At 44.3% G+C, this 26,133-nt stretch overlaps 1 protein-coding gene across 1 annotated transcript in view; it reads right to left on the bottom strand.

Annotated features, from left to right (window-relative positions):
- LOC145351895 (uncharacterized) overlaps nucleotides 1–26,133 on the bottom strand; it is a 58,557-nt gene that overhangs the window by 18,712 nt on the left and 13,712 nt on the right. Inside the window, exons 2-6 of the mRNA XM_080201666.1 lie at nucleotides 16,240–16,318; nucleotides 13,410–13,535; nucleotides 7,293–7,436; nucleotides 5,739–5,832; nucleotides 2,101–2,195 (exon numbers count right to left, since the gene is read on the bottom strand). Coding sequence (XP_080057792.1) covers nucleotides 2,101–2,195; nucleotides 5,739–5,832; nucleotides 7,293–7,436; nucleotides 13,410–13,535; nucleotides 16,240–16,318 — 538 coding nt within the window. The remainder of the gene's footprint in view (nucleotides 1–2,100; nucleotides 2,196–5,738; nucleotides 5,833–7,292; nucleotides 7,437–13,409; nucleotides 13,536–16,239; nucleotides 16,319–26,133) is intronic.

The following is a 26,133-nucleotide window of genomic DNA, read 5'->3' as shown; positions in this document are numbered from 1 at the left end:
ACATCCGGATGTTCCCGATGGTGGGGGTGTCCAGAACCAGGGGTCACAGTCTGAGGATTCGGGGTAGACCATTTAGGACGGAAATGAGATGACATTTCTTCACCCAAAGAGTGGTGAGCCTGTGGAATTCATCACCACAGGAAGCATTGATGCCAGAACACTGAGTGTATTCAAGAGGTGGCTGGATATAGCACTTGGGGTGAATGGGATCAAAGGTTATGGGGAGAAAGCAGGATTAGTCTATTGAGTTGGACAATCAGCCATGATCATGATGAATGGTGGAGAAGGTGTGAAGGGCCAAATGGCCTCCTGCTCCTCTCTGCTATGTTTATAAGGTTCTGGATAAAGTGGGGAAGATTTGAATTTGTTCAAAACCAATCCATTTGCACAGAATTGAGCCCACCAGCTAAGCCTTACAAACAGAATCTTTTTTCAGCAAAGCAATTCTGTCAATAATGAATGTAGTTCTAATTCTAAGTATCTCCGGCTGAATATATAATTATCCATGTCAAGAACATCACATAATTTGCATGTTCATATGTAATAATTTTTATAAAGTTGCAATGTATACTACTGCCAGCAAATCAATCTTATCGTTAATCTATTTATTATTTGCAAAGAAACAGTATGTTGAACGATGGTGGCAGCCCCCTTAAACTACACTGAAGTACTCTGCTTTTTTAGGATAAGCCTTGAGCTCAATGCCAACCCAATGGAAATTTAAGGGTGGCACAACGACACAATGGCTGGCACTGCTGCCTCCCAGCTTCAATTCCAGCCTTGGGTAACTATTTGTGTGGAGTTTGCATGTTCTCCTCGTGTCTTTGTGGGTTTCCTCTGGGTGCTCCGGTTTCCTCCCACACTCCAAAGATGTGCAGGTTAGGTGGATTGGCTGTGCTAAATTGCCCCTTAGTGTCTCAAGATGTGTAGGTTAGATGGATCAGCCATGATCTGTGTGAGTTACAGGGAGAGGGCAAGGGAAAGGACCTATGGAAGATACTGTGTCAGTGAGTTGGTGCAGATTTGATGGGCTCAATGTTCTCTTCTGCACAGTAAGAAGTCTCACAACATCAGGTTAAAGTCCAACAGGTTTCTTTGGTAGCACAAGCCACAAGCTTTTGAAGCACTGCCCCTTCATCAGGTGAGCGGTAGTTGTGTTCACAAACAGGGTATATGTACATACAACTTCAATTTACAAAATAATGGTTGGAATGTGAGTCTTTAGAGGTAATCAATTCTTGAAAGGTACAGACAATGTGAGTGGAGAGAGGGTTAAGCACAGGTTAAAGAGATGTGTATTGTCTCCAGACAGGACAGTTAATGTTGACATTAATGTTGACAGTTAATGTCCGTCAGGCCTTCACGACACACGACAACACAGAATCACTGAGCAGAGACTGATAGCTAAGTTCCGCACACATGAAGATGGCCTCAACCGGCATCCTGGATTCATGTCACACTATCTGTAACTCTCATGACTTGCCTGGGCTTGCAACATCTCACTAATTGTCCTGGCTGGAGACAATACACATCTCTTTAATGTGTGCTTAACCCTCTCTCCTCTTGCATTGTCTGCACCTTTAAGACTTGATTATCTGTAAAGATTCACATTCCAACCATTGTCTTGTAAATTGAGTTTGTATCTATATATGCCCTGTTTGTGAACACAACTCCACTCACCTGATGCAGGGGCAGTGCTCTGAAAGCTTGTGGCTGGTGCTACCAAGTAAACCTATTGGACTTTAACCTGGTGTTGTGAGACTTCTTACTGTGTTTACCCCAGTCCAATGCCGGCATCTCCACATCATCTTTTCTGCCCTGTCAGGATTCTAAATTTCTCCAATGGCTCAATTTGGAAATTCAAATAGAAAAGTCAACATTGCTGAACTCTCGGGACAGTTCTAATGAGCAACCTGAAGCATTAACTTTGTTTCTCGTTCCAGAGACATTGCCAAGCCTACTGAGTGTGTTATAGAACATTTCTGTATTTGTCTGTTTTAGAATAGACAAGTTGGCGATGAAAGTTTAAGCTTTACATTACAAAGCAGAGCTCCAAATGATACTGATAGCTGTGTCAGATAAATATTGTGCCTATTGTACCTGAAACGGAAGGTGTTGGACCATCAACACTGACGCACATGGTATCAGAAGTAGGACCACCAGGAACTCTTTCCTTCATTCCCAGAGCTGTGCAACTATAGAAAATGAAATTTAGTATAAATATTAAAAATAGAGACTTGCATTTACAATCATAGAATCCCTACAGTACAAAAGGAGGCCATTTGACCCATCAAGGCTGCACCGATAGAAATCCCAACCAGGGCTTATCCATGTAACTGTACGTATTTACCTTGCTAATCCCCTGACACCGAGGGGCAATTTAACATTGCCAACCTGCACATCTTTGGACTGTGGGAGGAAACCGGAGCATCTGGAGGAAACCCATGCAAGGCACAAGCAGAATGTGTAGACTCTGCACAGACACTCACCCAAGGACAGAATTGAACCCGGCTCCCTGGCGCTGTGAGGCAGCAGTGCTAACCACTGTGCCGCTGTGCTTTTCACAACTGCAGAACATCCCAAACGGCAACACTGCCAATCCAGTACATTTTGGAATATAATCTCTTATTGCAAAGTAGGAAACGTGGCAGCGCACAGCAAGATCCCACAGACAGCAATTCGATGATGACTGGATCACTTATTTTAAGTCATAATGGTTGAGGGATAAACATTGGCTGGGATATTTCTCAATAAAATCAGATACTGCAACTGTCGATATTACTCAAAGTGGTACGCTGGCTATACACATGTCTTTGCACACATCAGATATCCTGCAAAAGAAACTGCCACAACTGAGTGGTGGGATTTTGGGAAGAGAAAGGATCTTTTCAGCATTGTTGGGAAATTGGTTTGGGGATTACAGGGCCGTGAAACAAAGACTTCAAAAGGTGAAATTCACAATTTCCTCAAACTGCAAGTGTTGGTGGATAAAGCAAATCAACTAGCATTTATAGAGGAGGTTTTATCTCCTCAGGACCTTCCTGGGTCGCTATCAGTACATTCTCCCCGTGTCTGCGTGGGTTTCCTCCTGATGCTCCGGTTTCTTCTCACAGTCCAAAAGACGTGCTGGTTAGGTGCATTCACTGTGCGAAATTTTCCCTCAGAACAGGCGCCGGAGTGTGGTGACCAGGGGATTTTCACAGTAACTTCATTACAGTGTTAATGTAAGCCTACTTGTGACACTAATAAATACACTTTTAAAAACAATGATGGACCTCAAAAGTGTAGCCACTGTTGTACTGTAGGGGATACAGCTTCAAGTTTATGTTGACTCAGACGCAGTTAGAGTACAGTTTACCAGTTTTGAATGTACATTTAAACATGGTAAAGGACTGATCGTCACAATTAATTATAAACCGAATTAGATTGCTTGGAATATACTCTGTTACCCTTGGTGAAAAAGAAATTCTTCTTGTTCCAATGTTTATAAAACAGACCCACATAATTATTAGATGCAACTTAACAAGTGAAATAACTGGCATTCGATAGCATCAAACATATATCATGCATAAACTTTATCATATCATCGAATCCCTACTGTGCAGAAGAGGCCATTCAGCTCATTTGAGTCTGCTCGGTATCAGTTAATTCTTATCTACTTCTCTATTAAACTCATTCCTGAGAGGAAAATAGCGCTCTGGCAAGGTTGTACCTGTATACTTAAAAACACCAAGGTGTGGAACGCTAAACATTATCATCACTTTGTGCCTTGTGCACAGTCAAGAATTCTGATCTCCTACAGAGGGAGTTGGAAGGACTGCAGAAAATACAGTTGTGGCAGATTCGCAAAATGCAATAGCTACAAGCAGAGGCTCCATCCAGCAGACCAGCCATCAGTGTACAATGTTAGAAGTTGTCCCAAGGAAAGTCCACTCTGACATGTGATAGTTGGATCCCTTGATCCAACAATACACGTCTGTTGATGGACAAGGGGGCCATTTCCATTGGTAGCGATGTACAGGTAACTTGTGGGCCCATTACTCTGCTGATTTTGTTTGGTGCATGGTCTCTTCGGATGCGCATCTGCTTTAAGTCTTGAGGAAATGCAAGAGTTTGCAAACTGACTGTGAACGGCTGAACGGTCGAAGGTGCAAGATCAACCTTAAGAAATCGCCTTAACAATATGTTTCATACTGGATGTGATATGACATTATTGATTGTGTGTTTGAACACTGGCCCAAGGGCAAACATGCTCCTTCAATTTGGTCTATCGCATTCACTGCTCCCAATGTGTTCTCCATATCAGAAAGACCGAACGTAGAGTGGGTGATTGTTTTTCTGAGCACCTTCAGTCTGTGCGCACTCAGGACCCTGACCTTCCGGTTGCTTGCCATTTTAACACACAATCCTGCTGCCAATGAAGCTCAATGCAAACTGGAGGAACAGCATCTCATCTTCCGTCTGGGCACTTTACAGCCTTCCGATCTCAACATTGAATTCAACAACTTCAGATGATTTGCTCTACCCCACCTTGAGACGTTTGTTTTCATTTTATTTATTTCTAACTGTTCTCTACCTTTTATTTCTTTATTGTCTTTCTTTATTTCCTCCTCCACTCTTTTCCTCTATTTTATCTCTTTTTTTCTTACCTTTCCCCCCTTTGCTTCCCTTTTCCCCCCTTTTTCTCAATTTTACCTCTCTCCCACCCATCTCCCCTCCCCCTACATCTTCACCTGTCACAGTTAACCTCTAATTTCAGCTTCTCTGCTGTTTGGCCATTCACACTTTCTATTCTCTCTACGGGCTGCCATTAGCAGCCTTTCCCCTGTTTCTGTGGCTATGACTTACCTTTCATTCCCTCACCCTGCAGTATAAATGTCTCCCACTTTCTATGCCTTTTAGCTTTGACAAAAGTCATCTGGACTTGAAATATCAGCCCTTTTCTCTCCTTACTTTTCCGTGAAGCACCAATTGATACTAAGGGCAACTTCAACTATATTGAGTTTACTGGTATATTGAAACATGGTGCTAAGGACAAAGATGATTAATGAAATGTACACTGTGGGGGGGGAAATGCCCCTGTTCTTTTATGCCCATTGGAACATATTGCATGCCTTGGCTCTCTAATAAACATTGCTTATTTTCCCATTTTTATTAAAAATAGACAAGTTAATTTTGTTCCAATGTGGTGAGGAAGGTTCTATGACATCAGTACATAAACTGTTACAAAGTCTTTCGAGTGGAAGGATATCTTGTTGGGGTTGGATGAAAAGGGTAGGGGATGCTTGAAGTTTGTTTATCAGTGTCTCAAGTAGGCTTACATTAACACTGTAATGAAGTTACTGTGAAAATCCCCTAGTCGCCACACTCCGGCATCTGTTTGGGAGAATTTAGCACAGCCAATGCACCTAACCAGCATGGCTTTCAGACTTTGGGGGAGGGAAACCGGAGCATCCAGAGGAAACCCACGCAGACACAGAGAGAATGTGCAAACTCCACACAGCCAGTCACCCAAGCCGGGAATCGAACCGGATCCCTGGCCGTGAGGCAGCAGTGCCAATCACTGTGCCACCGTGCTGCCTGGAGCTTGAACACCATCATAAACTGGTTGGGCCGAATGGCTTGCTTCTGTGATATGAATACTCCTGAACAGATAATAAAGAAAAACAAAATACCATTCAACGTTGCAAATTACCACACCGTAATGTTCTGGTTTAGATATTGAGCAGTAAACTTACTTGGTCCTTGGTTTACACTTTGCTGTCAGCGAGGTCTCATTTGAAAAATACATTGGTGGACAGGGCCTACATTTGGTATCTGATATCCTGTTTGCTGTGGAAGATAATGTTCAATTAGAAAATGGAATGCAAACAAAGCTTTACAGAAAACACCAGTCGCTAAAAGACTTCCCTTTTTTTCAGTTATGGGATGTGGGTGTTGCTGTCAAGGTGAGGCCTTTGTTGTCCAACCCATGGCAACTGAATGGCTTGCTTGACCATTTCAGAGGGCAGTTAAGGGTCAACTCATGCCACGTGTGGGCCAGGCCAGGTAAAGATGGAAGGGTTGGTGCTAATATTTTTGGCACTCTCCTCCAAGCCTAATCACACCAGCGCGCAGAGACAGTTTCTTCCTCAAGTGCTGCCCACCCGAGCATATCAATGACTGAGCAAATAATTTAAAATGAGGCAATTTGAATATTCATGATACATCAGACAGAAAGTTAAAGTGAGGCTAACTCTTAGTCTTCATGCCCCAAGCTGTACCGTTTTTCTTCGGTTGAGAGTTTTGCAGCGTGACTATGCTGGATTGTCACTTGGGAATTTTATTCCTGATCCTGATCTATTGGCCCCGCCATGAGGTTAAATATAGCTCCTCAGTCAGGGTAAACAAACCCTCTGGGAGTGTGTTTCCATCAGATTATTGTTAAAATTAGGGACTCGGCTGGGCATTATAGAATCCCTACAATGCAGAAGGAGGCCATTCGGCCCATCAAGTCTGCACCCACCACAATCCCACCCAGGTCCTATCCCCACTTATCTATCCAACAAATTCCCCTGACACTAAGGGGCAATTTACCACGGCCAATACACCTAACCTGCACATCTCTGGAGTGTGGGAGGAAACTGGAGCACCCGGATGAAACCCACGCAGACACGGGGAGAACGAGCAAACTCCACACAGATAGTGACCCGAGGTCAAAGCTGGGTCCCTGGTGCTGTGAAGCAGCAGTGCTAACCCGCTGTGGCACCTTGCTGCACATGCACTGCATCAATGGATAAGCATAGTTGTGGCTGAGCTCAGAATCGAACCATAAAATCCCTACAGTGCATAAAGGGGCCATTCGGCCCATCAAGTCTGCGTTCTGAAAAGGGAACAACTAAAAGTAACTCTGCAGCATTTACCATGGCCGATCTTTGGACACTAAAGGACAATTTAACACGGCCAATCCAACTCAGCTGCACATCTTTGGACTGTGGCAGGAAACGGAGCACCCGGAAGAAACCCATGCAGGCATGGGGAGAACGGACGCCGGAGGGGATTTTCACAGTAACTTCATTGCCGTGTTAGTATACGCCTACTTGTGACTAATGAATAAATTAGCTTTTAAAAACTTTTACCATGTCAGGAAACACTGATGGACTGTCATGTTAGAGCTGGAATCGTGACCTCAAAAGGCAAAGGTCCAACTCCCACAATCAATCACTTCTTTCTTCCATTAATATAAAAACTGCAGCTTTATGAAACCTCCATGGAATTTACATTTAGTTTCAAGTCCCATAACACAAGCTCACCTTTCTCCTTCACTTCAAAACCCGGGAGACACGGATTATCCCTGAGGCAGTATTCGCAGTCCTGTGAACAATGGTAACTGGCTCGGCACACACACTGTGTAGCAGTCACTGTATCTCCTTTATGCAGCACTTCAAATCCTTTCACTACAAAGGAAACAAAACACAGCCTCAGACTCAATGAGAATGGTGACCATGTGTGAACGACATACATTTGTATTTGACTGATAGCATCCACCTTAAAAGTGAAACAACAGATGCTCAAATTAACATGATTTTGTGGTCTTTACGTACGCCTGTGACTGAGTGGAAATTTAGATTAAAACCAAGACTAACAATTGTTTGGCTTGTTGGAACCATGGCGATAACAGGGCCATTGACATTGTCTTGCCCCTCATCCGCTTTTCTCCCAATCTCCCTCAGTCAAAATCACAATCTTATCCACCCATCCCATTTTCCTACTTCCTCTTCTGTTATTCCCCTCAATTTCTCCTCCAAATGTTGCCAGGCCATTGGCTGTCGGCTCTTCATTTCCAATATCCGCCCCGGTCCATCTTTCTCTCTCTAACTGTTCTTCGCAACCCTGAATTTAGAATCTTAGAATCCTACAGTGCAGGAGAAGGCCATTCGGCCCATCAAGTCTGTACCCACCGCAATCCCATGCATTTACCCGAGCTAGGCTCCCTGACACAAAAAGGGCAATTTAGCATGGCCAATCAACTTAATCTGCACATCTTTAGACTGTGGGAGGAATGATGTGGAGATGCCAGCATTGGACTGGGGTAGGCACAGTAAGGAGTCTCACAACACCAGGTTAAAGTCCAACAGGATTACTTGGTAGCACAAGTCACTAGCTTTCGGAGAACTACCCCTTCACCAGGTAAGTGGGAGTTGTGTTCACAAACAGGGCAAAGACAGACACAAATTCAATTTACAAGATAATGGTTGGAATGTGAGTCTTTACAGGTAATCAATATCTGGTTGAAGTGTGTAATCCAACAAGTTGACATCGCAGGATCGTTGAGCAGAAACTGATAGCCAACTTCCGCACACATGAGGACAGCCTCAACTGGGATGTTGGGTTCACGTCACACTATCTGTAACCCCCACGACTTGCCTGGGCTTGCAAAATCTCACTAACTGTCCTGGCTGGAGATAATACACATCGCTTAGCCCTCTCTCCACTCACATTACCTGTACCTTTAAGACTTGATTACCTGTAAAGACTCGCATTCCAACCATTTTCTTGTAAATTGAATTTGTGTCTATATATGCCCTGTTTGTGAACACAACTCCCACTCACCTAATGAAGGGGCAGTGCTATCAAATAAACCTCTTGGACTTTAACCTGGTGTTGTGACATTTCTTACTGTGGGAGGGAACCAGAGCACATGAAGGAAACCCATGCAGACACGGGGAGAATGTGCAAACTCTACACAGACAGTGATTCAAGTAAAAAGTCTGACAACGCCAGGTTTAAGTCCAACCGATTTATTTGATAGTAAACTCACTAGCTTTCGAGGTTACCCCCTTCATCAGGTGACGCTGGCATATCCGCATCATGACAGTGATTCAAGCCAGGAATTGAACCCTGGTTCCTGGCGCTATGAGGCAGTAGTGCTAACCACTGTGCCACTGAGGCATCCCCCTACTCTCCTACTTTGTAATTTCTACACTCAATCTAACCCACACAGGCAAAATAACAATTGGTTAATGGATACCATTATAAATATAAGCAAATAAATTTCTACCATTTGTAAACCAGGACTAAAATGTAAGCTTTCTCCTTCAGTCTATAGTTAATACACACACTTTGTAAATCGGTTTAACTTGTGGACAGTTCTCATGTCACACTGTTCTCATTTAACCGTGAAGAAGATTCAAATTTCCTGGCAACATGTAATAAATATCACAAACTCAGTGCTGGGTGGCTGAGTGAAAAAGGTAACAGTTCGAAGAGCTAAATCTTGTGCACAGACTTTCTGATGCCAACCATCCCCCTGCCCCCCTCCCCCCCCCTCCCCCTCCCCGCCCCCAAGATGTTTACCCATGAGTTTAGGTTTTAGGAGTTTTGGCTAAAATTTGGAATTGGACATATTCTAAACTTCTGCAATGATACCCACCCCATAGCGAGCCTGATTGACAAACTGTCCGTCTGTTGGATGGGTAAGTGTAAGGTTCATTCATTCCTCCAAATAGGCTGAGGGCCCCTTGGTATGATTTTAGAAATTATTTATTGAATATGAAATTAAAATAATTACAGAAAGCGGAAACGAGAGAGAGAGCGGACCCAAGCAGTTGATCCCAATTACAAACTTGAATTCAAAACTCTGCAGCATTCGACTGAACAACAACTGAACTGCAGATAGCTCTTATCACAATTTATCTTTTTGGTTATCTTTTGTTATTAAATTACCAGGCACAACAGTCTCCAATTTTCAAAAACAATTCACAGCTGTGTGACCATGAAAGCTTGTTTATGACAAAAACCATTTCTGTTAACATTGCACTTTCAAATGTAATTATTTTTCTGGGCTCACCCCAGATTTCCAAGCTGAGTTTTAAAATGTGGCCAAGTTAGCTTTAAAGCACAGCATAATTAGTCACATGCTCAGAAATATCTTAAAATGAAGCCTTTTTACTAATGCAAACCATTCCGAGGATCCCCACACTAAGCCTGTGGCATTAGGTTGTAAGCAGTGAGTTGGGGGAGGAGAGGGTGGGGGAGAATGATTGTGGATGGTGCTGGAGGAAATGGGTCATCTCAATGGGTTTAATGAAGTCTTTGGTGTCTTTAGCAGTTTAACTGTAGATCTTTATCAATTATTAGATCTATTTACAAGCATCCAGTAAAAGGCACAAACTAGGAGTTGCCTCCATGCTGGCTGGTACGCACAGCTCTATCCCAACACCACACTGATGGGTAGGTGCAGGTCACGCATTCCCTTACCTCACCGTGTGGCAGCACTATACTCCATTCCACACTAACCCCACGTGCGCCAGACCCTTACACTACAGGGGTGAGACTTTGAAGGCGAGGAGGAGGAGCTGGGGGATGATTCAGCCAATCACAAGCTGTGAATAAAGGTCAGACTCCCACTCCTCTTAACCCACAAGCAATGCTGTAAAGACAATTACCTCACGGGCCTAGCCCTCCTTGCTTTCTTCCACAAGTTGGGTTCTGAGTAAAACTAACTGTAAAAATGGAGGCACACAGCAAGAATTCAGTGATAGATCGACCTTCCGAAAGTGGATTGTTCCTTGTTCCGCCTTCATTAAAACCAGAAATGGGCGAGTTGGGGGGCAAATTGGGCCACCTGCCCTTGGTGAGGGTCAATGGGGGGTGGAGGGGGGGATGATGGTTTAAATTTCCACCCAATATTAAACTCAGAGAGCAAGAATCAGAACTGCCAAGTATATTGCTTGAAGAACGTGAACGCTTTGCTTTAATACATTACTGCCATTGCAGGCGATTAAAATTCGCTCAACCCTCAAGAGATTTTGTTTTTATATTGAGAATTTTCATAAAATATTTAAGTTTCTTGTTGCCAATGCAATGATATTGCTGCAACAGCCTTGGGCAGACTCCAGTTGCAACAAATTAAATTTGTGACATGGAAAAGGTTTGGAGGAGATTTTTTTTTGTTGAAAAAAATGACACTTTCTGTTCCTTAGCTGCATCCCAGTCTTTGAAACACAGGAATATTTTGTGGCATCTGAGGTGAGGTTTCTAATTATTCCACCACATCTTCTTGTGAGATATTTTCATAATTATCTCTCAGCCAAAAAAAGTCACAGGTGGAGAAACTGGATTGCTCAGCCTGCATTTTTAGCATGAGAAAATGGGCACTGTTGGGCCCAAAGAAGTGTGTGGTACCCACTCTGTGCCAGCACCCCTTACCAATGTGATTAGGTCATCCTTGCCTATGGCCAGTGTCAGGTCTAATTCCCAATCAAATCCAGGGTCTAATTATGATTTCAGGCCTCTTCCTTTTAGCTGACCGCACCATCAACCTTCCCAATCTTACCGCAGGGATGACGTCAACGTCCCTTCCATCCATTATTGGACGGCTGCGCTGTAGGGTGGGGACAAAGGCATTTGAACCCAGATCCCCGGAGCATTAGCCTGGGCCTCCAGTCATATTAAAACTGTGCCACCGTCTTCCCTCATCTGATTGATCTAAACACACACGCGTGATTTTTAAAAATGATTTGTTCATGGAATGTGGGTGTCGCTGGCTGGGTTAACATTTACAGCCCATCCCTGAGGGCATTTAAGAGTCAACCGTATTGCTGCGGTCACATGTTGGCCAGACAGGGTAAGGATGGCAGATTCCCTTCCCTAAAGGACACTAGAGAGCCAGGTGTCATGAAATCGACAATGGTTTCATGATCATCAGTTGACTTTTAATGTCACATTTTCATTGAATTCAAATTCGAACCAGGGTCTCTGGAATATTACCCTGGGTGTCTGGATTACTAGCCCAATGATAATACCACTCCGCCAACACCTCCCTAATTCCCTAATTATGATTCGAGTGAAGGAAACACACTGACAGAGAGGAGACATCTCCACAAAAGGTTGGATAGAAAATCAATGGGTGATGCATCCTGACAATTTTGTGGTTAGCCTTCCAGTCACACCCAAGGCACAGATCTGTGATGGCTTGCTTGACAGGTCTCTCAGGCAGGCATAGCTTTGGAACCTCAAAGGGACAGTATAAAGGGTAATGACTGAGTTACTTTGGATATATCAATCTTAGGCTTGGACTTTCGCAATGACACGAAGTCATTCCGTTCTTGTGAAAATGGCTGAAGAGGATGTAAATTGGAAGTCCCACCTCTGAACATGGGACTACCATTTTCGCGATGGACAGAATGGGCTGGGAGTTGAGTTTTGTGCTTTCCGCAGAGGCAGCTGCCCAGATAAATCAACATCTGCCCCCAGTCTTGTCTAATTTGAGTGACCCAAGAACATGCAGAGGCTAAACCTGATTAGAGCAAATCTGAACTTTGTGGAGTATTTTGGAGAAGTAGGTAACTCTTTGGATGTGGGCCTAGGACAACTTTGGGGAAGGCGAGGTGTGCTTTTGGGAAAGTCAAGTGCCCGTTGGGGGAAGCATGATGACCCTTGCCATTGTTAAAAGCAGGCAAGAATGTGCATTGGAAGTGCACAAACTCATTAAGTGACAAGCTCATTGGAACTTTCAAAGTGCTAAAGTAAACTATCAAAGGCAACTATAATGCTGTCAAGGCATTTGAAACTCCTGCCCTTTAAATCTTTGAAATAAAATTCTGGAGTATTTGAAAAATAAACAATTGCTTCATATATCTCTCTGTCTGTTGACATAAGCCTGAGGGCTACTATTATTTGATTAGTGCTACCATTACTGAATTAGTGCTGCATGACTAATTTCAGAACCTTCCATTATCAGAGTAAGGTTTCTTCCATTTCACCCGATTGGTTAACAGCTCCACATGACAATAGACACTTTGAAGTGGGACTATGAGTTTTAATGTTTGTTTCATGAGGTATTAGCACTTGAATGAAATGTTTGCCTTTATGAGGATGTAGTTGAAGGAATGTAAATATAGTGAATAGGTATTTATGACAAGTGTGTTTTAAAACACAAAGTCTACAATAGGCACTTAGAACTTTATTTTATTTCATCTCAGCATAGGTCCTGAGATCTGCCCACGGATACTGGGTAAGTTGGCATGATAGGCGCAAGGTAAAAGGGTGATGGGTGAGATGACATAAGCTGGAATTAAGTTGGCACAGGGGTTATAAAGGTCTATGGGGAGTGTGGGTAGGGGCATAAGTTGGCACGGATAGGGCATGAAAATGTGTAAGGAGGTGAGAGGTTGTGAGGGGTGAAGGGTAGAGAACATTTTTTTGTTTTACTGCTTGTAAAAACAAATCTTGGGAAACCGTGCTGGTGCACAGGGACAGGCCTCCGCAATCAATCAGAGGTCGCCTGCCATCCCAAAGTGAAAACCCAACCTTCTAGGATACTTTCTCCCGAGACGGATTTACGGAACCAAGAAACTCTGCGTTCCCAACCTAGGAGCGAGAATCCAAACCTCAAGAGTTTGATCAGAACACCAGCAGATACTAACTTTCATCACACTCAATCTGTTTCAAACATTCTGTTTGAGAATTACTGTGCTCCAGATACTCTCCTTCCCCACAAGGTTTGCAGCCAGCCAGTCTCTCTGCAGTACACGGAACAGAGAGATAGAAGCCTAAAAGAGAAGACACAGAATTAGTATCAGCATGAGACATCTAACCCATTAAAATACTTCACTAGTAGCAACAAAAAGAGAAAGATAGATAGGGGCATTTTTACAATAGGTGTACAGTACATACGCAATGTGTATAGTTACAATATGCCTAATGAATAGGGATTTTATTTGTGTTGAACACCAGACAACAAGAAGCAGGTCACACAACTGCAAGACTTCAACTTGTCGAATTTGATTATTTCCCCAGCGAGCGTGGCCAGTCAGCCAAACAAGACTCAATTCTCACTTTATGAGGAACACAATCACTTTAATGACTACTGCACGCTGTTAGGCTCCTGTTGCGACCATTAATGTAATGTGCACATGAAATGAAATCACTTCACCATCAGTTAGAACCTTTGCTCCAGTCGCTCACTGAAATATTCGGATCTTGTCGCTAGAACGTCCCCACAGACGGCAGCTGACCTTCTCTGCTGACTGTCATCAATCCTCAAACCTGGCTTGAGAGGGAGCATCACAGTACGGCTGGGAAGTTATCTGACGGACAGGAACAAGAGGCAAAGACAAGGACCGGGGCTCAGACTAGAGAAGGGTTAGGAGTAGTGATACACCCCAAGGGTGGCACAATGGTTAGCACCCAGGTTCAATTCCCAATTTGAATCATTGTCTGTACAGGGTCTGTACATTCCCCCTGTGCCTGCATGGGTTTGCTCCGGGTGCTCTGGTTTCCTTCCACAGTCCGAAAGACGGGTGCTTAGGTGCACTGGCCATGCTAAAATTCTCCGTCAGTGTAACCGAACAGCCGCCGGATTGTGGCAACTAGGGGATTTTCCACAGTAACTTCAACGCAGTGTTAAGGTAAGCCTACTTTTTTTAATTCATTTGTGGGACATGGGTGTCGCTGGCTGGCCAGCATTTATTGCCCATCCCTAGTTGCCCTTGAGAAGGTGGTAGATAGGTTTTTGGTAGGCAAGGGAATTAAGGGTTATGGGGAGAAAGCGGGAAAGTGGAACTGAGCCACTTCAGATCAGCCATGATCTTATTGAATGGCGGGGCAGGCTCGAAGGGCTAGATGGCCTACTCCTGCTCCTATTTCTTGTGTTCTTACGTGGTGGTGAGCTGCATTCTTGAATCACTGCAGTCCACATGCTGTGGGTTGACCCACAACGCCGTTAGGGAGGGAATTCCAGGATTTTGACCCAGCGACTGCTAAGGAACGGCAAGTCAGAGTGGCTTGGAGGGAACTCGCAAGTGGTGGTATTCCCATATGTATATGCTGTCCTTATCCTTCAAGATGGTTTGGAAGGTGCTGTCTAAGGATCTTTTGTGAATTGCTGCAATGCATCTTGTAGATGGTACACACTGCTGCTACTGAGCATCAGTGGTGGAGGGAGTGGATGTTTGTGGATGGGATGCCAATCGAACGGGCTGCTTTGCCCTGGAAGGTGTCAAGTTTCTTGGGTTTTGTGACACCAATAAATAAACTTCAAATAAAAATTTCCATTCACCAACGTCAAACTGAACTTGCACAGACCCAGCACAACCTCAAACTTTACTGATAATGCAAAGGAAAATCCGTTTGGGCAGTGGGAGAGGGGGTCAGTCTGGTGGCAGGGGAATGCCATTCTTTTTACAAGTGTGAGGCATTATTTTGGGAGGGAAAACGAGGAATCAAAAGGCTTCCATCGGCTGACATGAGATTCAGGATTAAGCTGTAAAATGTATTTGCAGCAGATTGGGAAAGCAACTGCCGGGAATCGGGGCTTCAGTTTAAACCAACGCTTCACTGCATCTCCTGGAAGGACAGCGAGAGGCAGTCATGGAGAGAGCATATCTCTGTCAAAATCCCTCATCAATGATGAAGAAGCTTCTTGCTGGGCAATTGACTTGGACATTCTAGAACATCGAATACTCAGCGGAATATCAGCTCTGTGTACAGGTGCAATCCTCCACCATGGGGGTGGGAGCCACCCTCAGATGAGGAAACTCTTAAGACTTGGTATAGTAGCAGCTGGAATATCCACCTGGAGGCCAGCTATGAGAATATGAGTCTGTACAGCCAGGGCTCAGCGATTTACCAGGATGAAGTTGCAGGGAGACAAGCAATTTGCTGATGAAGCTCCAGGACTCCAAGTGGTGGAACGTCCACTTGATGAGGTATGGTGTGTGTCCCAGCTGCAGTTAGGAGATTGGCACCAACGCATCTGCATAACCCATGGTCAGTTCTGCTGCTTAACGTGCCATTTCTGAGGTGCTCCTGGTATGTTCTGAGCATCTAACAAGGCATCTGCAGTGAGTGACTACTGGTAAGGGAAGAGGGGACTAACTGGTCTCCTTGAAGTTGGCTCTAAGATGACCTTCCGGGTGATGACCTCTTCAGAAACCGGTTTGTTCGTGGTGAGAGATTCAGTATCTAATACTTAACTAGACAGGTCATTGATGCTCAAAGCATTGCTGAGGATTAACCAGCCAACCTGGTTCTCTATAAGGTCTTGGCAAGAGTCGCCTGTCCCACGAGGGGTTAGGATTTTTCCCACGCCATTCTGTATCTGAATCTCTGTCTATTTTCCTGCATTTTCACTGCTGGAGTTATGATGGGAATGAGAGACTGTTGGAAGTTCCCTTTTCATTGTTAGTACAAGGCAGTGATGTTCCAACAATATCCACAGTGTATATCTCATACTGTATATTGTAAAGAGTTCACCTGCTCGACACTCATTGCAGCAATTCTTCCCTTTATCATAATGGTCAGCGCAGCTTGAATTCACATGCTTTGGGTTGGCCTGCAAAACATAAAAACATGTTAGAAAAATCAACTTATTTTGCACTTGGAAATAACATCAAAGGGCATTGGTAAGTATGATTCGATTAATAGCACTCTTGTCTCTGAACCCAGAAGGCTGTAGGTACAATTCCCTCTTCATGGCACAGTGGTTAGCACTGCTGCCTCAGTGCCAGGGACCTGGGTTCAATTCCTGCCTTGGGTGACTGTAGAGTTTGCACATTCTCCCTGTGTCTGCATGGGTTTCCTCCAGGTGCTCCAGTTTTCTCCCACACAAAGATATGTAAGTTAGATTGATTGGCCATGCTAAATTGAACCTAGGTTTGGAGGGATTAGCAGGGTAAAAATATGTGGGGTTATGGCACTAGGTTGGGATTGTTGTTGATGCAGGTTTGGTGGGCTGAATGGCCTCTTTCTGTAGTGTAGGGATCTGATGATTCAGAGGCTTAAGTGTAAAACCTAGACTGATGCTCCAGCAAAGTACTCGAGGGGGTGCAACACTGTCAGAGGTTCTGCCTTTTGGTTGAGATATTAAACCAAGGTGCTGTCTACTCCCTCAGGTTGGTGCAACATATCTCTCATGGCCCTCTTTGCTGATGTGCTGGCCAAGATTTATCCCTCAATTCATCTCACCAAACAACTGAACCTGGTTATGATCAACCTTCTGTTTCTGGGATCTTGTTATGCACAGATTAATTATCATATTCCTACATTCCGCACAAAAGGTTGCTTCAGAAGGTTAGGGGCATGGAGTTGGGGGTAAGGTGTTAGCGTGGATAGAGGATTGGTTGTCTAATAGGAGGCAGAGAGTTGGTATCAATGGGTGCTATTCTGATTGGCGGTTGGTAACCAGTGGAGTGCCGCAGGGATCGGTGCTGGGGCCTCAGCTATTTACCATTTATATAGATGATCTGGAGGAGGGGGCTGAGTGTAGGGTGTCAAAATTTGCTGATGACACAAAGATGAGTGGAAAAGCAAATTGTGTGGAGGGTGTGGAAAGTCTGCAGAGGGATCTGGATAGGCTGAGCGAGTGGGCGAGGACCTGGCAGATGGAGTACAATGTTAGCAAGTGTGAGGTTATCCACTTTGTCAGGAATAATAGTAGGAGGGATTACTATTTAAAAGGCAAAAAGCTGCAGCATGCTACGGTGCAGAGGGACCTGGGGGTCCTTGTGCATGAATCGCAAAAACCCAGTCTGCAGGTGCAGCAGGTGATCAAGAAGGCGAATGGAATGCTGGCCTTTATAGTGAGGGGGATAGAATATAAAAGCAGGGAGGTCTTGCTGCAACTGTACTGTGTGCAGTTTTGGTCGCCGCACTTGCGCAAGGATATTTTGGCCTTGGAGGGAGTGCAGAGGAGGTTCACTAGGCTGATACCAGAGATGAGGGGGTTGGACTATGAAGAGAGACTAAATAGACTGGGTCTGTACTCGGAGTTTAGAAGGATGAGGGGGGATCTTATAGAGACGTATAAGATAATGAAGGGGATGGACAGGGTAGAGGTGGAGAGACTCTTCCTGCTCAGAAAGGACAGTAGGACTAGAGGGCACAGCCTCAAGATAAGGGGGATGCAGTTTAGAACGGAGTTGAGGAGGAACTTCTTTACTCAAAGGGTGGTGAATCTCTGGAATTCTCTGCCCGTTGAAGTGGTGGAGGCTGCCTCGCTGAATATATTTAAGTCACGGGTAGATAGGTTTTTGGTAGCAAGGGGATTAAGGGTTATGGGGAGAAAGCGGGAAAGTGGAACTGAGCCACTTCAGATCAGCCATGATCTTATTGAATGGCGGGGCAGGCTCGAAGGGCTAGATGGCCTACTCCTGCTCCTATTTCTTATGTTCTTGTGTTTTTATGTTTTCAAAGTGCAGTCACGATGATAATGTTTCATTGGGTGGAATGAGATGTCCTGAAGTTATGAAGTGATACAAGTCTTTAGTAACGGAAGCTTTAACTGATCTCACACAAAGGTGACGACATATCGTGTTAGCAAAGCTGTCAGATCTACAGCTGGTGCTAATACACTGCAACAAAATCTCAATCTAAAATAGGAATAATCTGGGACAAGTATTCCCTCCTTTCCATATGTTGCTTGGTGTTATGGTTTACTTAGAAAACAGGAGGTGCAGTCAGAAAGTTGTGTTACATACAGTGCTTGCCCATGGATACTTCTCACCAAGGTTGCATTCGTTTAATACAAATATATTATATATTTTTAAAATACATTTTCATATGCACATATGAAGAGCAATTGAGCATGGCCAATCCACTTAACCTGCACACCTTTGGAGGAAACTGGAGCACTCGGAGACACACACACACACACACACACACACACACACACACACACACACACACACACACACACACACACACACACACACACAGTAGAAAGTCTCACAACACCAGGTTAAAGTCCAACAGGTTTATTTGATATCACGAGCTTTCGGGGTGCTGCTCCTTCACCAGGTGAGTCACATCATAGCTATCACTGACATCACAAGTCGCCGGCTCAAAGTGGAGAGGATCTCCAAGAAACTCGTGCATATCCACACAAACACTCACCTGGTGGAGGAGCAGTACTCCAAAAGCTCGTGATACCAAATAAACCTGTTGGACTTTAACCTGGTGTTGTGAGACTTCTTACTGTGTCCACCCCAGTCCAACGCTGGTATCTCCACATCCTATAGATACAATATACATAAAATCCATTCCAGTTTGCAATGTGTCCCATCTTGAAGTTCACCCTATCATGCTGCTTGCATTCCAGTCACCCAATATGTTTTGTTACTGTACACCTATACAATCAGTTATTTGCGATTCTCTGTATGCTTTATAAAGTTTAATTCTTTGAGGGTGGGAGATTTTTTTTAGTGTAGCTTTACTTTTAGTTTTTGTATTTTCCTGCGGGAGTTACTGAGGATTTTCTTCTCCTTTCCGAGTGCTTCAAAAAGTAGCCTGTTTCTCTTTTATTTCTCATCAGCAGGAGTCTCTGTGGCGCTGTCTCTCTACACGGTTGTGTTTGCTGTAACGATTGCGTACCTATTACCGTTGGAAATGTTTTCCTGCGACTGTCTGACTGGAATTACTAACTAACCTGTCTGGTTGGTTTAAAGTGTCCTCCAACAGCGCAGGATGGAGAGATCCCCATTACTGTGCAAATAATGTCAGGTGAAAGCCTACCTCTCAGGTGTGGCGACCAGTGTAGAAATCCACAGTTTTAACGGCATTTATAATCATAAACTCAAAACAGGTTTAAACTGCTTCAATCAAGAAAGGTAGCACGTAGTCAGCCCCACAGACGATGATTAAATCATTGGGAAAAATAAAGAGGATAATGCCAATCTCAAAACAGTCAGTTGGTTGTGCTGCACTTGATCTTACACAGTCTGAAAGGGCAGCACGGTGGTACAATGGTTAGCACTGCTGCCTCACAGCACCAGGGACCCGGGTTCAATTCTGTCCTGGGGTGACAGTGCAGAGTCTGCACATTCTCCCTGTGTCTACATGGGTTTACTCCGGGTACTCCGGTTTCCTCCCACACCCCAAAGATGTGCAACTTGGGTGGATTGGCCATGCTAAATTGCATCTCAGTGTTCAAAGATGTGTTGGTTAGGTGGATTGGGCATGGTAAGTGTATGGCGTTGTGAGGATAGGCCAAAAAGACTCCTCGTGCACTGTAGGGATTCTATAATTATTACATAAGATAAATTTACTGTTTGCAGTGGTTAGCACTGCTGCCCCACAGTGCCAGGGACCCGAGCTTGATTCCCAGCTTGGGTCACTGTTTGTCTGGAGTCTGCACATTCTCCCCATGTTTGCATGGGTTTCCTCCGGATGCTCCGGTTTCCTCCCACAGTTTGAAGGACGTGCTGGTTAGGTGCATTGGCCGTGCTAAATTCTCCCTCTGTGTACCCGAACAGGCGTGATGTGGAGATGCCGGCGTTGGACTGGGGTAAACACAGTAAGAAGTCTCACAACACCAGGCTGAAGTCCAACAGGTTTATTTGGTAACAAATGCCACTAGCTTGAAGGGTCAGAGGCCCGAAAGCTAGTGGCATTTGCTACCAAATAAACCTGTTGGGCTTTAACCTGGTGTTGTGAGACTTCTTACCTGAACAGGCGCCAGAGGGTGGAGACTAGGTGATTTTCATAGTAACTTAACTGCAGTGTTAATGTAAGCCAAGCTGCGACATTAATAAATAAATACCAATAAATAAATGATCTTTAAATTAAGCATCCAATCATTCTGAGCCCAGGGCAGAATCCTGGCATTTTACCAGCTTGCTGTGCACCTTGGACATGGGATACAGTAAGAAAACACACTGGCTGATATAGTGACTGAAAACAGATCGATAGCTCATTGAAATGAAGACTTGCATTTATATACTGCCTTTCGCAACACCCCAAAGTGCTTTACAATGGGCACTACTGCACATCTTTCAAAGGCATGTATGATACTGAAAGGACGATGATGGAAAGAGAGCATTAAGGAAAGTGGAGGAAGGAAAATCTAAAGTGACCGTTTAAACCAGGTGTAAAGGGGACTCATTCCTGTTAAAGGCTCACTCACTGGAACTGGCCCACAATGAATGGGCCAGACATTCAAACTTTCCCTGCTCGCCAAGGCATTGGAAAAGAAAGGGAGACCGGTGTAAAATGAGTGGCCAATTAATTATTATCCATTTGCTCCCAGTAACTGAGGAATCAATGAACAGATCCAAAGTCTTCTCCAATTTCAATGTTGACATTTTAACCTGTGCCATCCTCTGTCACTGAACCAGGTTGGGAGCTTCTATCACACTCCTGTCTCCACCGTCCAATCTAGGCTGACACTTTAGGATTCTCTAAATTCTTTCACAGAATGTGGACATCACTGCCAGCATTTATTATCTATCCCTAATTGCCTTTGAGAAGGTGGAAACGAGCTGCCTTCTCAAACTGCCGCAATTGCTGTGGTGTAGAACCACCCATAATGATGTCAGGAAGGGAGTTCCATGATTTGGAAATGGATGCATCATCAGAGGTGATGTCCTACCAGATCAGAGGTTGAACTGAAGCACAAGCCTGGAGCTTGCCTGCTCTTGTTGTGGCAGAGTGGCTGAGTGGTGACAGAGGGAAAAGAGGTTGGAGTAGAATCCAGCTCAGCTGGGTTCCTGTCTTTGGAAGTAGTCGTGGCAAATTCTGGCAGTAGACTGGGCACATCCTATGCCTGGACTCTCTCTCATAACCTTGATTTGAGGGCAATCTTTTGGACAATATTCAGGCTTGGGCTGACAAGTGGCATAGAGAGTAAGAAGTCTCACAACACCAGATTAAAGTCCAACCAGTTTATTTGATAGTAAATCCACAAGCTTTCGGGGTTTGCCCCTTCATCAGGTGAGTGGAGAGTTCTCTCTGGTGTTGTGAGACTTCTTGCTGTGTTTACCCTAGTCCAATGCCAGCATCTCCACAAATGGCATAGAATCATAGAGGTTTACAGCAGGGAAACAGGCCCTTCAGCCCAACTTGCCCCTGCCGCCCTTTTTTTTAAACCCCTAAGCTAGTCCCAGTTGCTCACATTTGGCCCATATCCCTCTATACCCATCTTACGCAAGTAACTGTCTAAACGCTTTTTAAAAGACAAAATTGTACTTGCCTCTACTACTACCTCTGGCAGCTTGTTCCAGAGATTCTCTACCCTCTGTGTGAAAAAATTGCCCCTCTGATCCTTTTGCATCTCTCCCTCTCACTTTAAACCTATGCCTTCTAGTTTTAGACTCCTCTACATTTGGGAACAGTTGTTGACTATCTAGCTGATCTCTGCTCCTCATTTTATAGACCTCTATAGGATCACCCTCAGCATTCGACACTCCAGAGGAAAAAGTCCCAGTCTATCCAGCCTCTCCTTATAACTCAAACCATCAAGTCCCAGTAGCATCCTAGTAACTCTTTTCTGTACTCTTTCTAGTTTAATAACATCCTTTTTATAATAGGGTGACCAAAACTGTTCACAGTATTCCAAGTGCGGCCTTACCAATGTCTTGTACAACTTCAACAAGTCATCCTAACTCCTGTATTCGATGTTCTGACCAATAAAACCAGGCATGCCGAATGCCATCTTCACCACTCTGTCCACCTACGCCTCCATGTTCAAGGAGCTATGAATCTGCACCCCTAGATCTCTTTGTTCTGTAATTCTCCCCAACGCCCTACCATTAACTGAGTAAGTCCTGCCCTGGTTCAAATACCAAAATACATTGCCTTGTATTTATCTAAATTAAATTCCATCTGCTATTCGTCACCCACAGGCAAGTAAGATTCGCGCCACACAAATGCCAGGCAATGACTGTTACCAATAAGGGACAATCTAACCACTGTTCCTTGATATTCAATGGTGTAACCATCACTGAATCCCCCACTGCCAACATCCTTGACCAGAAACTTAATTAGACTCGCCACATAAACACAGAGGCTACAAGAGCAAGTCAGAGGCAAGGAATACTGCGGCAAGTAGCTCACCAACTGACGCACCAAAGCCTGTCCACATCTACAAGGTGCAAGTCAGGAGTATGAAGGAGTACTCCCCGCTTGCCTGGATGGGTGCAACTCTAACACTCAGATATATGGGAACATCACCACCTGCATGTTCCCCTCCAACTCACTCACCATCCCGACTTGGAAACACGTCTCCATTCCTTTGCAATCACTGGGTCAAAATCTTGGAACTCCCTCCCGAATGGCACTGTGGGTCAACCCATAGCATGTGGACTGCAGGCATTTCAAAAAGACAGCTCATCACAACCTTTTCAAGGGCAACTAGGGATGGGCAATAAATGCTGGCCAGCCATGTCCCAAGGATGAATTAAAAAAAACATTTGTCTTGGTGGAATTGCACAGTGATACAAAAAAACTTAATTTATTAGTCACAGGTAGGCTTACTTTAACACTGCAATGAAGTTACTATTCGGGTACACTGAGGGAGAATTTAACATGGCCAATGCACCTAACCATGATGTCTTTCGGACTGTGAAAGGAAACCAGAGCACTCGGGGGAAACCCATGCAGACATGGGGAGAATGTGCAGATTCCATACAGACGATGACCCAAGCCAGGAATTGAACCCACATCCCTGTGAAGCAGCAGTGCTAACTACTGTGCCATTGTACCGTACAATGGCTAGCATTGGTGCCTCATAGCGCCAGGGTGTGGTGACTAGGGGATTTGCACAGTAACTCCACAGACCTGTGTTCAATTCTGGCCTCAGGTCACTGTCTGTGCGGAGGTTGCATGTTCTCCCCATGTTTGCATGGGTTTCCTCCAGGTGTTTCATTTTCCTCCTACAGTCCAAAACTGTGCCGGTGAAGTGGATCAATAAAGAAGGCCCTTGGCCACTGAAGGGGAGTAAATACTTTACAAAGACATGGATATTATCCTGCTGTAACTGCGATCAGTCGTGTCCTTCCCCCAACTCTCAATCTACTATGTTCTGGGGACCTGGGTTCGAATCCCACCACGGCAGATGGTAGAATTTGAATTCAATAAAAAATATGTGGAATTAAGAATCTACTGATAACCATTGTCGATTGTAGGAAAAATCCATCTGGTTCACGAATGTCCTTTAGGGAAGGGAATCTACCATTCTTAACTGGTCTGAGCTACATGTGACTCCACACAGCAAGGTGATTGACTTTGAAATGGCCCAGCAAACCATTTGGTTGTCAACACACTGCACGTGGATTACAGTGTTTCAAGAAGGCAGCCCACCACACCTTCTTAAGGGCAACTAGGGATGGGCAATAAATGCTGGCCAGCCAGCAATGCCCATGTCCTGCGAATGAATAAAGCAAAGTTATGCCCCTAGGCTGTGAATAGATTGTTAGAGATTTAAAGATTAAATCCCAAGTCTCTGTAAGAAAATGGAAGCGTTAATTGAGTAAGTTGTAAACTGTCAAATGTGTTTGTCTTTGAATATGTCCTTTCACCTGTAAGGCACACCTGTTTATTTGGCAACCAGGATTATCGAGGTGTAGATATACATGTATGCCTCTTGAATAAAAAGGGAATTTCCATAAGAGAAATGGGACTGACTAAGAAAATATTTACATATTCACTTGCCTAACAATGTAGCCTGGGGATTGTCACTTTACATTGGGAACTGTTCCTTCATCCTCAAGGATGATTTGTGAAATCAACAGATACAAGTTCATCGCACACTCATTCTCTCACCAGTCAACTCTGGTGCCCCAGTGGCAATAACGTATCCAATTTCCTGGCTGTCCTATCACAAAGGTGTGTCCAAAACATTCCCAGCTCATTCGCTGACCTTGCTTTAGGTTCTAAAGACCTGAATTTTGATGTCCCATCACACCAGTGTAAGATAAAATTTGTCAAAGTGAAAAAAAAACCCATGTGAACCTATTCAACCGAACAAATGGAGATTTAGCAACAGATTACAGATTACAAAGAAACAATTTGGCCCTTCACCCAAAAGCTACAACCCACTCACCTTACCACTCGTACATTCATCAACTTCAATCTCAATCTCAAGTCTGACTGGTTGGATTCTGATGCTGGTGTGATGGGTTGCCACAAAGGTTACTAATTACGTCGCATTTCCTTTCTGGTAGTTAGTGCTCTAGATAGTGTGTCATACTTGCAAAGCATAAACATAGATTGCAGACAATCTGTGCATACGAGTTGCTTATTCATATTTTGCAAATAGTGACTGGAACTTTTTACGAAAAAGCAGTCTCACACCTCACGCTTTCCCCACAATCAGCGCTTCCATAGTCAAACCTAATTTTTTTATAAATCCATATCTCAAACATTTAAACAACAGCTTGGAATTTATATAGCACCACGAATATAGTAGAATATCCCACACAGCAATGATAGAATATACTGGACCACCAAGCCATGCAAGGAGACATCAGAGCAAATGGCCAAGAGGTGGGCAAGGAGTGTCTTAAAGGAAGAATGCCAGGTAGAGAGGTGGCGAGGTTTAAGGAGGAAATTCCAGAGCTTAGGATCCAGGCAGCTGAAGATGTGGCCACCCAATAAAAATTAAAATAAGGGTTTTTCTTAACTCCTTCAGAGGATAAGACCCAAAGTTAAGAGGCTGGAACAGAGCTAATTGGCTGACTGTCATGCCGTAACTATATGGGGCATTAGCATGGAATACAGTTTTGATTTGAGGGAATATGCTTGCATTGGAGTCACTGCAGAGGAGTTTCACTGGGATAATTCCTGGGATGAAGCAGTTGCTTTGTGAGGAAAAGCTGAGTTGGCTGGGCCGGTCAGAATTTAGAAGATTGAGAGGTGATTTTATTGAAGCCTGTCAGATTCTGAAGACACATAACAGGGTAGATGTTGAGAAGATGTTTCCCCTTATGGGGGTATCTAGAATTAGGGGGCAGCTCCAAAATAAGGAGTCTCCCAATAAGGCAGAAGTCATAGAAGTTTACAGCATGGAAATTTATCCATGTTGCCCTTTTTTTTCCACTACTAAACAACCCCAATTGCCCACATTTGGCCCATATCCCTCTGTACCCATCTTACCTTCATAACTGTCTAAATGCTTTTTAAAAGACAAAATTGCACCCGCCTCTACTACTACCTCTGGCAGAAGTGAGGGGAAATCTCTTCAGTGGATGGAATTCTCTAGCCCAGGGAGCATGAAGGCCAGGTCAGAGAATATGTTCAAGGCTGACTTACAACAGGAGCTCAAAAGGTTATGGAAGAGGGAGGAGGAAGGACAGTGGAGTTAGGACCAAAATCAGACCAGCCACGATCTTATCGAATGGCGGAGCAGCCTCAAGAGACCAAAATGCCTCCCTCCCG

This window comes from Carcharhinus amblyrhynchos, chromosome 2, assembly GCF_965287045.1.
Source record: "Carcharhinus amblyrhynchos chromosome 2, sCarAmb.v2.hapA, whole genome shotgun sequence".
Classification (NCBI taxonomy): domain Eukaryota; kingdom Metazoa; phylum Chordata; class Chondrichthyes; order Carcharhiniformes; family Carcharhinidae; genus Carcharhinus; species Carcharhinus amblyrhynchos.
The sequence above is the reverse complement of the archived record's forward strand: the minus strand, read 5'-3'. Positions and strand labels throughout refer to the sequence as shown.